The 15,664-nt window shown below is 31.7% G+C and overlaps 2 protein-coding genes and 1 pseudogene across 2 annotated transcripts; 2 read left to right on the top strand and 1 right to left on the bottom strand.

Moving 5' to 3' along the window:
- The first annotated feature begins 7,311 nt into the window (after positions 1-7,311).
- On the top strand, positions 7,312-8,202 carry LOC105139749 (uncharacterized). Its single transcript, XM_011046316.1, has 4 exons — positions 7,312-7,319; positions 7,387-7,522; positions 7,607-7,624; positions 7,737-8,202. The coding sequence occupies exons 1-4, from the start codon at positions 7,312-7,314 to the stop codon at positions 8,199-8,201; spliced, it is 627 nt and encodes a 208-aa protein (XP_011044618.1). The 3' UTR covers position 8,202.
- A 195-nt stretch (positions 8,203-8,397) lies between these two features.
- Positions 8,398-9,589, top strand: LOC105139725 (uncharacterized; annotated as a pseudogene).
- Positions 9,590-9,702: 113 nt separating this feature from the next.
- LOC105139726 (uncharacterized) lies at positions 9,703-14,981 on the bottom strand. Its single transcript, XM_011046285.1, has 5 exons — positions 14,539-14,981; positions 13,732-13,985; positions 12,184-12,307; positions 10,942-11,046; positions 9,703-10,142 (listed from the first exon to the last, which is right to left on the bottom strand). Exons 1-5 carry the CDS (start codon positions 14,929-14,931, stop codon positions 10,047-10,049), a joined length of 972 nt encoding a protein of 323 aa, XP_011044587.1. The 5' UTR covers positions 14,932-14,981; the 3' UTR covers positions 9,703-10,046.
- Between the last annotated feature and the right edge of the window lie 683 nt (positions 14,982-15,664).

Here is a 15,664-nt window from a genome sequence, read left to right on the forward strand (position 1 = left end):
TTCTCATCATCATCATCTTCTTCTTCTTCTCTTTCTTTATTATTATTATTATTATTATTGTTGTTGTTATTGTTACTATTGTTGTTGTTTATAATCGTTGTCTATAATTTGTACAGTTAACCTAGCTGTGGATTTAGGTGATCTTGCCGGGTTATTTATTATTTCGACACTCCTGCACTTGGGAGAAGACATCAATCTTTTAGTCGTGTCACTTACACTTGTGCTATGAAAAAAACTTGATTTGTTGTTAACATAAGTTAACGTCATGAATTCCTGACAATATTTAAAAGTTTGGTGTTACTTAAATAAGATAATTAATATGATTATGTTAAAAATTTATAATGAACTATTAAGGATAAATCATTTGATTGGAATCTTCTTTGTGTATGGTTTTCAATTGATTAATAAAAAAAGTTTATACTATACTTGTTGCTAATGCTATTAGTGGATCCTTTTACTTTGACAACTGTTTTTATCATTATTTAATCTTCATATTAATTTTACATCTCAAAGTCCTTTTTTAACTCATCACCACCACCATCATTATTATCATTATTGTTGTTGTTGTTGTTGTTGTTTATAATTTATATAGTTAACCTCTATATGATTCAACCCCGGTCTTGTTGGATTATTTATACTTCAACACTCCTGCACTTGAAAGAAGATATCAATCTTTTGATTGTGTCAATATATATATATAATGGGTAAATTACTTTGAACATTCTATAATTTAGTCTCTCTCTATTTTACTTTGCCTTCATTCACTTGAAATTACAATTTACATTATTGATCCTTTTTTAAATCATATAAAAATACTAAACTAGCATCACCCATAATTATAAGAAATTCTCTCTCTTCAAACTTAATTTTTCTTTCTTATCACAAGTTTAAAAACCCAAAGCAAAAAAATTAAAATTAGTTAGAATACTCACGCAAATTAAAAAAAAAAAACCTAAGGCATATACTTTCAAACATCATCAATTTTCTCCTCCATTAATGTGATCAATTCCTTTAAATATACCATTAATTCCTTTATCAAGGTTATCAAACATACATTTTTCACACAAAATAAAAAAAAGTACATTATAAACTTAAATTATATAATTGTATGTAATTTTTTTATAAATAGTTCTAAAGTTCTAAAGAATATGCAACTATTTAAGTTTATCAACAAAAATAATAATTTCCATAAATGGAAAGAATAGAGTTTTGAAGAAAACTTCTTTTGATAATATCAAAATGACTATCATATGCGATAAAATAAGGATTGTTTAAAATATGTTCAACTTCCATACACTATCACCTTGAAATGGATGACTTTAAAATCTTTCAGATAAAAAAGAAAAAAAACAAAGTGAACAGAAAAAACCAAAAGTAAAAGAGCTATTAAAACTTTAAGATTTTATGAAACTATTATCATTCCCTTACTATGCAATTTATAGATATATAGTGCTTCTCAAACAACCTCAATGAGTTATTTTCAATCATTTTGACCTAAAAACATTATTACAAATTGATGTTATTTGGTTGAAATTATCATTTGACTTGTATGTAAGTTATAGATTTAATTAATTTTTTACTTAAACTAAAGTATTTAAAAAAAATTATGATTTTATTTTGAACAAAATTCATTGAAAAGATAGAAAGATATAAAGCATGTTTATATTAATAATACAAATATATTTATTCAGATTAAAGCATTATGCTAAAAGTAACTTGGAATTTGATGCACCTAGAACCTAGCGTCTAAAACCAATTTCTATCTTAACAAATGGAATTATAAATTGTAAATTTGTAAAACAGAATGTATGTATTTTTTTTAATCCAATGCAACAACAATTCAAGATATATAAGTAATGGGATTTTATGATAAGTGAAACGTGATTTTAGGAGCATATTTTTCAAAATAATATTATCACCAATCATATAAAAATATTGACACCTTTGTTCATTCCTCAAACTTCCCATTAGCTCCAAAATAACGAGGAGAATTCTCTTGGCTTTTATCTTCAACAAGTAATTAGAATTTATATCTACAATATTCTAAGAATACAAATCCAAGTACTTATATCTATGAACAAAATAATCAAAACAATAATTCAAGAAATTAAGTTGAAAAACCAAACAATTAGATAAACTTTTTGATCTTCTTTCATGGTCAGCAGACATTTCTATTATTGTTTAGAGTTCATGGTGGCTAGTGGAAGGATGTCTTTGATGATGAGGAAAAAACAAAAAAGGGTTGTCAATACACTATAAGGAAGCCAAATATAAAAGTTATATGTGGTGGTTGGTTATGAAATGACTAAGACCGTGAGAAACAGAGGTTATATGTTGGAAATCTTGAGGGTTGTTGATAATATTGCTCTTAATATGTTTTAGCAGTATATGCTTCTTATATGCAATGCGTTTGAATGAATTTTAGTTGCATTTGCTTGAATAAAAGAGATTGTGTCCATTTGAATTTTAGATATTTGTTTGATTGAATAAAATGGAGTGTATTTTAGATCTTAAGGTTTGTTTGTTGGACATTTTGGAGTGTGCTTATTGGATTTTTTTGCATAATTTTTGCTAGAAATTTTGTACATAGTTTACTAGAAATCTTGAAGTGAGTTTATTTTAATTTTGGTTAAAAAGTTTACTGAAAATTTTAGGTTGATTGCGGTTAGGATTGGTAAGGGAAGAGGAAGCTTTCTTAATAAAAACATGTAATTGACAGTATTATTGTAATTATAAAAACCTTTAACAACAATTAGTTTTTGTAAATGTAAGCAACAATCAATTTGTGGCATTTCATTTTTTTTATACACTAGAAGTTTTTTACTCATTAAATTGAAATTAATAACAATCCTATAAATAAAAAAATATATTTTTGATTTTTTTTATGTGTCAGCTGGAAGATGTAAACTATTATTAACTTATAAAGTCCAGGATGTAAAATGTAATTTTTTTAAAGTATGAAAACAATTAAAAATGATCAAACTATAGAAAGTTTTATGTAATTATCCCAAAAGATAATTGTAAAAAGATAATTGTAAAAAGATCACTCTACGAGGAAAAGAGAGAGACTTTGAAGTGTAGTTTTCATATTTTTCTTTTAAAAGTTATTTATAAATTTTACTGTGTAATAAAAATATGAGATGGTTGAGATGCCTCTAGTTAATTTGGTAATGACAAATTGATCCTATAATAAAATAAAATAAAATTATATTACCTCTCAAGCCAAGTTATTTGGTTTTGTTTTGGAATGATAAAATAGTTATTTTACAATGTGAGTGTATACATAGTGAATCAATAATCTCTTTTAACTTTTATTTTAATTGGTTGAAGTTTGATGAAGAGCCGAATAATGTTTTTGCTTTAACTTTTTGAATCAACAACAACATAATTATTATACATCATTATGGCTAACATAACAAGTTTAAATTATAGATATTTATTACATAAATGTGCATGCTTTTACTATATTTGATATCTATGTTTCCTATATTTTATTAACGGAAGAATGCATGTATTTCATTTTGTTTCATTTATTCAACATGAATAATATCGTGGTTAGGAATATCAATATTGCACACGCTAAATTAGCTATCAATAACAACTTAACACTTGAAAAATTAACTTTTATATTTTGATTTTTTATTCAAACTCTACATAATTCATATTTCATTTTCTTCCCTTCATCTAATATCATCTTGATATCATCATCACCTCTTCCTTTTCTTATATCTAATTTAATTTCATTAATAAGTTTGTACCAATCAATAAAGCTATTATCGCGTGGCTTATCATCATATTTATAAATAACTTGTTTTTATATATTTTTGTTTTTGATATCCTGACAACTGCTCTTTATCCACATTTCATGCACTTTCTATTTTGAACATTAGTCCATCCAAGTTGCTATATGTTTGTAAGTCATTAGCTTTTAATATTGATGACGACATGTTAATAATGTGTCTGCTTTTTAATGGTAGTGTGTCTGTCGAAACTTTTAGGTTGTTTACAATATGGGTTTTCAGTTGTTGCTAAAAATTTTGATTATGTATTTGATAATAACAATTGTTAGTGTATGTGCTCGAAATCTTAAAGGTTATTGGCAATTTTGTTATTAATGTGTTTTGGGCAATGTGTACTTCTTATGTGCAATGTGTGTGCTTGAATTTTGATTGTTTGTTTGCTTGAATAAAAAGAAGTGTGTTTTTTTAAATTTTGGATGTTTGTTTGCTTGAATGAAAGGGAGTGTGTTTGTTGGAATTTTTAAGGTTTTCTTGCTAGACATTTTAGCGTGGGTTTACTAGATTGTTTACATCATTTTAACCAAATATTTTGTGTCGAGTTTACTAGAAATTTTAGTGTGAATTCTTTTCTATTTTGAATGAAAAAATTTATATATTTTTTAGGTTGATTGTGGCTGAAAATGATAAGGTAAGAGGAAGATTTCTTGTTAAAAATATGTAATTAATGACATTTTTATAATTATGAAGAAATTTAAAATAAATAATTTTTTTTTAAGTAAGCAATGACCAATTTATAGAATTTTTATTATTTTGATGCATTAAAGGCTTTTTAGTTATTATATTTAATATAATAAAATTTTTATAAATAATCTAATTTTTTTATTGACTTTTTTTTAACTATCAAGTAGATGATATAACATGTTATTAACATATAGCCTTCAGGATGTAAATATAATTTTTGAAAACATAAATGCAAAGTGAAAAATAATAAAATTATTGAAGGCTATTTGTAATGATTTTATTTGTAATGATTTTAACAGATAATTTTAAAGTGATCATTCATGGGAGAAAGAGAGAGATCATTTATAGAAGAAAGAGAGAGAAAGAGAAAGACTTGAAAGTGTTGTATTTTGTGTTTTAGGATTTCTTTTTAACATAAACATTTTGTACAATATCTTTAAAAGAGCTAGGGAGGAGTACACCTACTAAATCTTTATCTATTTTCATTCAAGCTTTATAGAAAGTTATTAGATGGGTGAATAGCGCTATATTGCGGGTTAACTTAATTTCTTTTTCCATCATAAATGAAAGTCAAGGCAATGCAAGCATTCTCAAAGAAAAGAAAAAAGAAGAAGTACTCGAGTCGTTAACTTGACTTGAGTTAATAAGTCCATATAATTTTGATAATGTGAAGAAAAAAGGAAAAGATAAAAAAAAAAAAAAACTAACTTGAATCCATGATGGTTAACATGCAAAATCTATGACCTATACGTGACACCGAATTAACTCTATCGAAAGCAAACTGAAATCTTAATTATCAAACAATCCAATATTGAAGAAAAAAATTAAAATATATATATATATGAAATAAAAAAAGCAATGCAAATAAAAGATTGTAGTTAAGTTAAGTTAACATGTTAAACTCACGATCAAGGATATAAAATTAGAATAACCTCATAGAAAGAAAAGCGACAAAAAAAAATACATGAGAACCAATGCTCAATAATTCAAATATTGAATGATGATATTGAAAAGAAAAAACAAATTTCATATTAATATTATAAACCTATGATTGTAATCATGAGCTTAGAACTAATCTTATTGAAGTTAAACCCTAAAAAAATAACAAAGTAAAATTCTCAATAACAAAACATTAAAAGATGGTGTTTGAAAAAAAAAACTATAAAAAAAAAGTAAAGCAAAACAAAAAAAAAAATAAAATAAAAAGAAAGTAGATAAAATTTGGCATAAAAATAAATCAAAATCCAATATTAAGTATGGATGGCAATGATTACTTTTGTGTCAAATTTTGAGATATACATGCCTTAATCATTACCCATCAAATAAAAAATTTACATATTTATAAATTATTAATTAGTTTTTAGGTATTTATATGGGTATCAATTATCTAATTATTATTTATTATTCACTAAAAACTAAAATAATATATATATATATATATATATGATTAAGTTCGGTACGTTTTAATAATATTTATATCCTATTTATTACTTATTAATATAACTCATACAAAACAAAAACAAATTAAGATTAAAAGAAGAAACTTAAAAAGAAAACAAAAAAGTGCGGCGTGAACTGTGCATAGATTGGCATCACATTGTCGCTCATTACTAACAAATACGCGTTCAATTTTCTTTAGGACCGCTAAAAATGCATTTTGTGTCAAAGCCCAAAGGCTGTCATACACTGGTAGACGACCAAACGATGGCGACACGAGAGAGAGAGCCGTTATTTATGATACACTCCAGATAATTGATTTTGATTTAAAGTCCCATAGTGGTGGGGTAGAGAGGACCACTCGTAATCTCGGCGACGTGAGAGAAAAGAAAATGACTGGAATTCCGGAATGTTTTACGCAGCGACATTTAGAACTCACGTTATATGTGACAAAGGAAGACACTAGAATGAGATGATGGGCAATGATCACCACTTACAATTCTTTCAAGTCACTGAAAGGTCTTTGTAAGATTAATTGAGATGATCGGACATTTATCATTATCAAACAAAAACAAAATGACATAAGGTAGAGGAATTGGGATTTTAAAATGTCTAACGTAACTTTATTTTATTGTATATTAACAAAATATTATCATGTAATTTTTAAGAAATATAATTTAATTAGTCAAATTTTAAATTTATTTATTAAATATCATTAAATAGAGTACCATAAATTCCAGAACCATTAATATATAATAATTTTAAGATCTCAAAAAATTAATTAAAATATATATTTGACTCAAATATTCATAATTACCCTAAAAAAAGAAAAACATTCTGGGTAACAAGTTTTCTTTTGGTTTTATGGTTAAAAACATCTTCGACCGCATACTAAGTTTGTTTCTTTAATCCAGTAATAATAATAAAAACATGCTATTTACTACAAGATTAAAAGATTTGTAAAGATGTTGTCCAACCCCTTGCTACATTATCAAAACCAAGTACTGATGGTTATATTTTTAAATATATTTTTTCAAGTTGAGATAATCTAATGCAGGCGGAATCTTATTTCAAATCCAGAAAAAAGAAAAAGTGCAGTTAAAGCTTTAGCCCATTACGGCAGAAGCTTACCTGCATAACACACAGACGAGACCCCCAGTTCTCTTGCAATTCCGTGAACCTCCCTGGTTAGGCGGTTTGTAGTCAAAGAAGGTAATCAAAGCGGTAAGATTTTATTACTGTTCAGTGAATTGTAGAATCCCTTCGAGATCTTGACTGCACCAGCCTGCAGGCTTTCCAGGAAGTAAGAGATGATTCTACGCAGCCCAGAATGCACAGTACCTTGCACTAAAATAACTGAAAAGAGAAAATAAAACGGTGCGTATCGCGCTTAATGATACGGTGCGTATTGCACATTAGTTACTTAGCCTAACGGTTTGATTTATAAATCAATCTTGAGATGCTGTAGCTTCTTCCCTTCTGCTTCTCTTCTTCAGTTTGCCACACCTGACAATGCTCCCCTCTTCAATTCGACCTTGTCCTCAAGACAGAAGGTAGGAAACCTGCGCTTGAGGTCGTCTGAAAACTCCCAGTTGGGGTCTTCTGTGAGAGGATGTCCCAGTGAATAACAACTTGTGTAGCAGCCTGATGTCCCTGCTTGATCATTCTTCTATTTAAAACTGCTCCAGGTTGAGGAGTCTGTTCCTGTGAGATTACCAACGTGCTTCTTAAAGTTGTGAAATATGAAAAAATGGGTGGGTCCTATCTTCTTCAGAACTAAGGAAGGCCCATAAAACTTTGCTGCTAGCTTCTGAGAAGTTCCATGAGCTACTAATTTATGTCTGTACTGTCTTGTTCTCAGGCACCATCGTAGCTTGCTTCTCTGGTAGCCGGTCATCTTGCCATGGCCTTGTCCTTGCTGGGAAGGCTTATATTGATGCCTCTCATATCTCTTCGGTCGCTTCTTCAGGCTCAACTCACCAGTACAATTGGTGGTCCTCAACAGCTTTTCACCATCTGCCTGTCTCTGAATCTGTAGCTCCACTTGATTGCACTCTTGATGGGTCATTTTTATTTGCTGGTGGCCTTTCTGGGAATGTCTGTGCTCTTTCCATCCCTTCAGGGCCCGTTCTGAAATCATGTCCTTGCCCACAACAAACCAGTATCTTGTCTCACAGTCAACAATTAACAGTGATGAAGTCTGAAAAGACTTCACTTGGAAATGGACTTTTCTTGGTTAATGAGGTTTGGTATGATTCTGCAAAACAAGTTCCTTCACGATAAACACTCCGATATTTAAGTTAGTTTTTTTTTAATTTAGTTCTAAAAACATAGAAAGGATAAAAAAAGTGTTTTTTTTTTACAGGGAAAAATTCTCTATGGAATGAAGATGTCTAGAGTGAGCTGACAGTGAATAATTAATTTGTTATTCTATGTGAAGTCTGGCGTTCAGTCTCCTGCCTTAATTGGATTGAAGTTCTTTTTAAAGAAGTGGAAAGGATTGTCCATACTCCATTACGCGTCGTGAATGATGTAGCTTTCTTTGTAGATGGCGTTTTGTCGGGTAATAATAGAGGTAACCCTAGCACGTTCGTGTGGGTTATGGTGTCTACTGTACAGTAGCTTGCCCATGCATCGGTGAGCTACACCTCGCCTAGGCCTGGCCAGGCGAGATGATGTCCAGCCCATGGAGAGCTGGGCTGAGCTGTTACTTTATCTTTGTTTTTTCTTTCCTGCTAACATCAACAACTGGTCACTCCTAATTTCTGGCGGTGATGATGGTACCGTGCTTGTGGTGCCAATCTTTCAAATCGTAGGGCAAACAAAAGATGAGAATATTAGCAATTTCATTTTACATAGCTTTTTGCACATGATGGCCTAGTTACGGCTGATGCAAGGTGTCCAGCCACCCTACCGTAATTTCCTGCTCAACAGATTGCACATGCAAGTTGTGGAGTCTTCTGGATGGAACAAACCTCTGCAAAATTACATTCCCATGTGAAATTTCTGGGATTGCTTAGGACCCAACAGAGACAGAATTACATGCTGCAGGGGCAGATGGTTTGATTTATAAGGGATTTTTTAAGGTTGGAAGCAGAAAAGAAGTTACATGCGGTGAAAAACATGGTGGAGCGATCATATCAGTGGTGATGCTGAATGAGGGGAAGAATTGGTTTCTGCTACGGAAGATGGGAGTGTGTTTATGGGAAGTTGAAGGAGGGCGGGTGATTATGGTTCTCGGCGATAACATGGAAAGCAGAAGTGACCTCGTTGTGGCCAGTGGGATTTGTGATCGTAAAAGACAAGGCGTTTGAGCTGACGATGATACGACTAAAACTGTTGGTAGAGGTAGGGCTATCTTGGAAATAGTTTACCAGATCAGTAAAGGATACAGTAGACACAGAGGATGTCTTGTCAGTGGCAGCAAAAGATAGGAGAAACGCCATTGATATGATGGAGTCTGCTGTTGGAGTGTACGAGAAACTATTGGAGCTCATTCTCATGGAAGCCGAGGCACCAGCAGGAACAGCCATATGGAGACAGGTGACATGTAAACAGATTGGAAATTACAAATCTTCCCTTTTTTCTCAACCTTCAAGAGAGGAAATCCATTGTGTTTATCATGTGTGTGCAGGGCTAAATATGGTCTATTAGCTGCTTAATAAAAAGCTTGCTGTGTAAGACGTTCCTCCAAATTAGTTGTCCTCTTTCAGCCATTATCGTTTCCATCAGAAAACTGCCACAAAAAGAAGGTTCCGGTGATTAAAAGATCCAGCTATTAGTCTGGCGTCTTAACATAGGACTTAATGCATCAGCTAATAAGAATAATATACAAATAAAATGGGCAACATTTTGCATCTAACAACTATATTACGAATATCATCCCGAACTGATCTAGAATTACTTACAAACATCTTGTTTGGCACTCTGTTGCTAACATAACTGAGAGCCATGTATGCGGATAATAAACAGTTAATCTCACAGGTTGATGTGAAACAGGGCAAAATACCTTTTTTGCACTGCACCTGGTCATGCTTTGTTCATCAATGGAATGTATAGATGGCTGGAATGACGTTGAAACTAAAGTCCAAAATTTTCAGACATTTTAATTTCCAGTAATTTATAGATTTAAGCACCCAAGTTTCGGAGAAAGACTTGCTGCATCAGTACAGCTAAAATACTGCCCACAGATATGTTGATGACATTGACAGCATCATTATTGAGCTGCAAAAAAGATCAGAAGCATAAATTATATCATGAAAGAGTAATAGTTTAGGCACACGGACTCAAACAGCCTATCATTGATTGATGAGATCCTCAACCTCAGCAATATCAGGCCAGTTACACACGAGATAGCAATAGAATTGCAGGACATTTCCTACTCATACTGATGAAGTATCACAATAATCTGTAGAAACTCAGAAGTGTACAATATTATTTCCTAAAAAAGTCCATTTAATAGAGGAGGGTCCAGAAAAGCTAGGAGCCATGAAGTCACAATACACAGAGAAGGTAAATCTCGTTTGCCTGATTTTTCTATTTCTCTATGGTTGGAATAGGTTTCACACATAAAGCATCTATATCCAGACTAATCAGATACTGGTCAGCTCAACTAAGGTAATCCTCAATCCCAAATTAATCAGGTAAGCTCCATGGTTAACTTGGATTCAAAGCTAACCATATTCTAACACATTAACTAATTCAAGTAAGGTTCAAGCTGGTTAATGGTCCCCAACAGTCATAGACAATTAAGTGCAACCCACTCTTCTACATGGCTGATCAGAACTCAAAACATATTGACAATAGCAGAGAAACACAACATGTATGACTGCTGGCTGCGTTCCATAGTTTGTTATGCCAGTAAGCATGGAGCTTGAGCCTTCTAAGGTTCCTGGGATGGGGAGTGGTTTATCAGGAGGTAGTCCTGTAAAGTATAAACCCCAACCCCCTCCCGGGAAAAAAAAAAAAAGATTGAGTTCCATATGATAAATTAAGTTTTCTTCTGTTTTTTTTGCTTGCTTACCCATTGAAATCCTTCTTTCTCCTGGAAAGCAGCACCTATTATGCTCTCACCAACATTAGCAATCTGGGATGCTATCACACATATAACTGCTTCAGATGCATTTATCTGTTTCATACAAAGAAAAGGGGAATGATTGGAATATATTAAAAAAATCAATACACTAAAATATTGCTACATGGTCTGAATGAAATTAAAACATAATCTGAAGAAACAGCATACAACTGTAGTCAAAATGGGTGCGCCTAACCGGTAAAGTCTCCACGAATCCTATTTAGAGCGAGGATGCTCTGTTTAGAAGATGAAGATGCTACCCCTATTTGGAAGCCAGTCACTGGACCATACAGTTTTGCTGATGCACCAAACCTAAAAACAACTTTCATGTTGGAAAATGCACACTGCTTCCTTAAAAATCAACTTCCTAATTCTTACAACATACTTTTTCTTAGTTTGTTCTTTAAATAGTACATTTGTTTATGTCAAATATAGGAAGAAAGTTTATTATGGGATAAGTTGGACCATAAGCATCATCACAACCCATTTCAAAACTTACAAAATGAACAATGAATAAATGCATCTAAAAGAACTACAAAAAACAAGGTAATCATTCTTTGGAGATAATAGGATTGACTCCATAATACTAGGTTTCTTCCAAATCTCTTTTGGCAAAGGTTCTTCCAAATCTTTTTTTGGCAAGGTTTCATAAAAGTTAATCACAACAGTATCCAGAATACTAGCTTCAGAATAAAATGGTAATTACAACAAAAGGATAACCTTATTGATGAGAAATAATAGTAAAAAGAGAACCAAAACTTTTCTCAAAGCAGTATGTGGGATTGGGGGGCAGAAATTAAATGGAGAATATAAAAATATATGGATCAAGCCAAAACGGTGTTTTTAGATTTTACATTTGACAATAACTATCAGTATTGCCTTTGCTATAACAACACAATCTGAAAATGAGAAACTATGATAATGATAGCATAAGGTTATGTAATGGTGTGATGTTTACCAAAGTAATGTGAAAAGGAGAAAGAAGGCAGGAAAAATGCCCATAAAAAATGCCCATAATGCTAACGACCACTTTAGCTATACATGCTTTGGTTGCATAATTATTTTCTTATGCTCAAAAAGAATACAAGTCAACCTCAACAAGAACGGATGATACAGATGAAGAAAAAAAAAGAGTAATGTAAAGCAATAGAAAAGGTTATGCATAATTAAAGAGAACATGATAAACAATACCTCACCCAGGATACAACCAATGGAGGCAAGAAGCATAGAGGCCAACAATCCAGCTAGTGTTCCCTCAGCACTGACAGCCCCTTCTGTTCCTCTTGGAACTACCTTAAATGTGGTAACAAGGTACCTGCTCAAGCCACATAAATGTGGAATGATAAAATTCTCATGGTCCAAAAGCAAAACAAAAGATTAAGAAAAGCATCAAAGCATGGTAATCAAATCAAATTTGTTCCTATGGATACAAGCTTCATTAAAAACTGAAACCCTTGAAAAATGCAATGATCAAATCGCAAGAAACAATTCCAACCGGCATTACCTAGATTACCAAGTAAAACTCATAAAAAGCCAACATTCACAAACTATAACCTAACTACAGCAAGGAATTGCTCAACTTGTGTGCATGCACGTGTCTGGGAGTTTTCAAGAACATGTCTCTTCATATGAAGGATTTTATTTATTTTTCCTTTTTTATACTTATCAGTAATAAACTGTATAATAAAAATGCAATAAACTGGATGTAACTCATATATCAGAAGCACTACACACATTTTACAGGTAAATGATCGATGAAGATGCAATACTACCAATTGTCACTGGGACAGCATAATAACTGCATGCTTCTTTTCAAGTGAATGAAAAGAAACTTAAATACACAATCTGATTATGCTAATTGCAAATGCCACCAGTATTCCATTAGTTTGTTAGATTTAGGTAAATGTGCAAAGTACACAGGCTTGATGTCATGATCACCTAAATACCATATAGAACCTGCCAGAGAAGAATTAATCTTCCAAAAGCGTTGAGAAAGCAACTTCATAGTATCATTATTTATGCTTCTTCTATCGCTCATGCTTTGTTATCTAAATTTTAGACATTTTCTTTTCAAAATTCCTTCTGTTAAAAAGTGTAAACTCATAATGGGAACATATCACACTCATTCTTTTGAAAATCATCAACCAACAAGAAATGCAAACCTCAAACAGAAAATTATTATCAAAATAAGGTAGTTAATCACTGGAAAGTTTAGTCCATAAAACATATCTCCAAATAATCAGGCTTTTCTTGGTTCTCACATAGTGATAAAATACAGTTCATGTGCACTCCTTCTTGAAAAGATTAGTACTTAATACATCAATGTAAATGACACTCCAAGGAATTCATTTACATACACAGGTCTTAACCAAACCTAAGTTGTCCTAGTTTTCTTATCCCAGTTACCTTCCTAAGCACAATAATCCTTGTCTCAAGGGTTAGAAGGATACCCATTAGCACAGTTGCTACCAGTGTTCCAAATCCAGATCCAACTAGATGATCAAACTTCTAAAATTGTAACAAGTAATGCTTCTAAGTTATTTCAGCAGAAACTTTCACCTCTAAACAATGAAAAACTAAATAAAACTGGTTGATGACTGATGCTATTAAGTGGCGATAGGTCAATGACATTCAAAGCCACTGAATTCCAAATCCAGCTTCATCAAGAGTGACCAAATCAAAGCCTAAAAATTCAGAATGAACTGCTGAATCCTCACCAAACAGAAAAGCAATGCTTACGTAGTTTTGCCATATGCCTTCCCTATCTCACTTGAGACTGTATCACTCAACTTAGTACAGAAACTGGCTACAAAGCCAAGTTGCCAAAGCGCAAGAAATGCCCGTTCCCCTGTTCCAAATATTGACAGAAAAGCACACACACAACCAGCAGCACTTGAACCAATCACACTGCCTGGTCCCCTTCTTCCCTTCCTCTTCTCAGCCACCCCTTGAGCTTCCTTCTGAGCCATTTTCACTTTTGTAGCTGCAGTTCCCTAACAGCATAAATTAACTGAATCCTGTTAAAAACAAGAATTTGACTGGGAAAAAAAATACAATGACTAATAAATCACCCTCTAAATCTGGCAATTTGTGACCAAGCAGTTGCTAAGAGTAAGCTCTAACTTTTAAAATTCAAATCCTGCACGAAAGAAATACAAACTAATCTATAAGATGAGAGAGAGAGAAACCCCACATTATATTTTTCAACCACTTAAAAGAAGTGAAACCATTACAGAATAAACCCAGAAAAGGACCCAACATCTATGGCAGACTGACCAATTAATTATTTCAAAATTAAGTGTACAAAATCTAAATTATATAGAATCAGAAAAAAGCTCAAGCAACCTAATCATGCATAAATATTATACATATAACTAGAAAAGACAAGAGGGGCATAAAATGCATCGCCTGAATCATTAAAAAAAGGAATTCAATTACTTTAGCCATTAAAAAACCCAATAAAACAAATCACCAAAACCCAACAAAAATAACAAAATACATGCAAGCAAAGATCCAATCTCTTTTTTTTTTTTCTTTGTAACTTACAATAACAAAGTAAGAGGCAACAAGAAGGAACCCGGAAGGTCCAAAAGCGCGCCAAGTAAGAGTGCCCAGCAAATAAGCAGCAAAAATCCCAGAGATTGAGAGCCCGGATACCAAAATTGGAGACCCAACAACAAAAATCAACAGATTGCTGAAAAGGGCTGATTTCCAAGTGGGATGTGCTGATTGGATCAAGTTCATAGCGTCTGATAGAACTCCTTGCACTGAGACTGCTTGTGGTCTGTGAGGGATCATTTTCTTGTGGGACTTGAGTGTTGGAAATGTTGGGGTGGAAGTAAGAATTAATGGTTTTTTGGGGTGAATTTGTGATTCGGAGAAGTGGAGAGGAGGGAAGGGATATGGGTGTTTGATGTGAAGGAGCGTTGAAAGTGCCATTTTTATGTTTTTATGTTCTGTTTGACTTTTGAATACAGTTCAGGTGGAGAAGAAGCATTTAAAAATATAAAAGTAGCCCATTGATAATGTTATTTTTCTAATTCATATTTAAAAATAAAAATACATAATTTAAAAAAAATCATAAAATATATTAGTGATTTATAATAAATGCTATATTATTAATGATCAATACAGTTACATGTCTATATAAATCATTTAATAAATATTTTATAATTATATATCTTGTATGCAGTGTTGAATTATATATTTATTATTTGTTTGAATAACTGTATATCAGTATTTAAAAAAAATATATATCAATTATCTAACTTCCATCATATATCATTTAATATACACACACACATACTAGGTTAGAACCAAGAATTTTAGAAAAACAAATTTAAAATAATATTGTTTTTTTTTGTTAAGGTTGTAAAATCTATAGATCACAAGCTATAAAATTCAATATTTAAACTATATCAAATTATAAAATTAAGTCAAATCCAATACCAAATCAATAAAAATGGCTTTCTCAAAGCCATAAAATATATCTTACCTATCTTAAAACTTTATCTTTGACTCTAATTGCTCAACACCCCACAAATCAGCAATAAATCAGCAATAATCCTTGTATCTCTATAAGCTATGTAAACAAAATTATTTAACCTAGACATTTGATAAAGAAGCATTTAAGAAAAAAAATTCTTGAAATCAATAAATTTATTTGGAGTAT

The sequence above is a fragment of the Populus euphratica genome, unplaced genomic scaffold (assembly GCF_000495115.2).
Source record: "Populus euphratica unplaced genomic scaffold, PopEup_1.0 scaffold122.1, whole genome shotgun sequence".
NCBI classification, from domain to species: Eukaryota; Viridiplantae; Streptophyta; class Magnoliopsida; order Malpighiales; family Salicaceae; genus Populus; species Populus euphratica.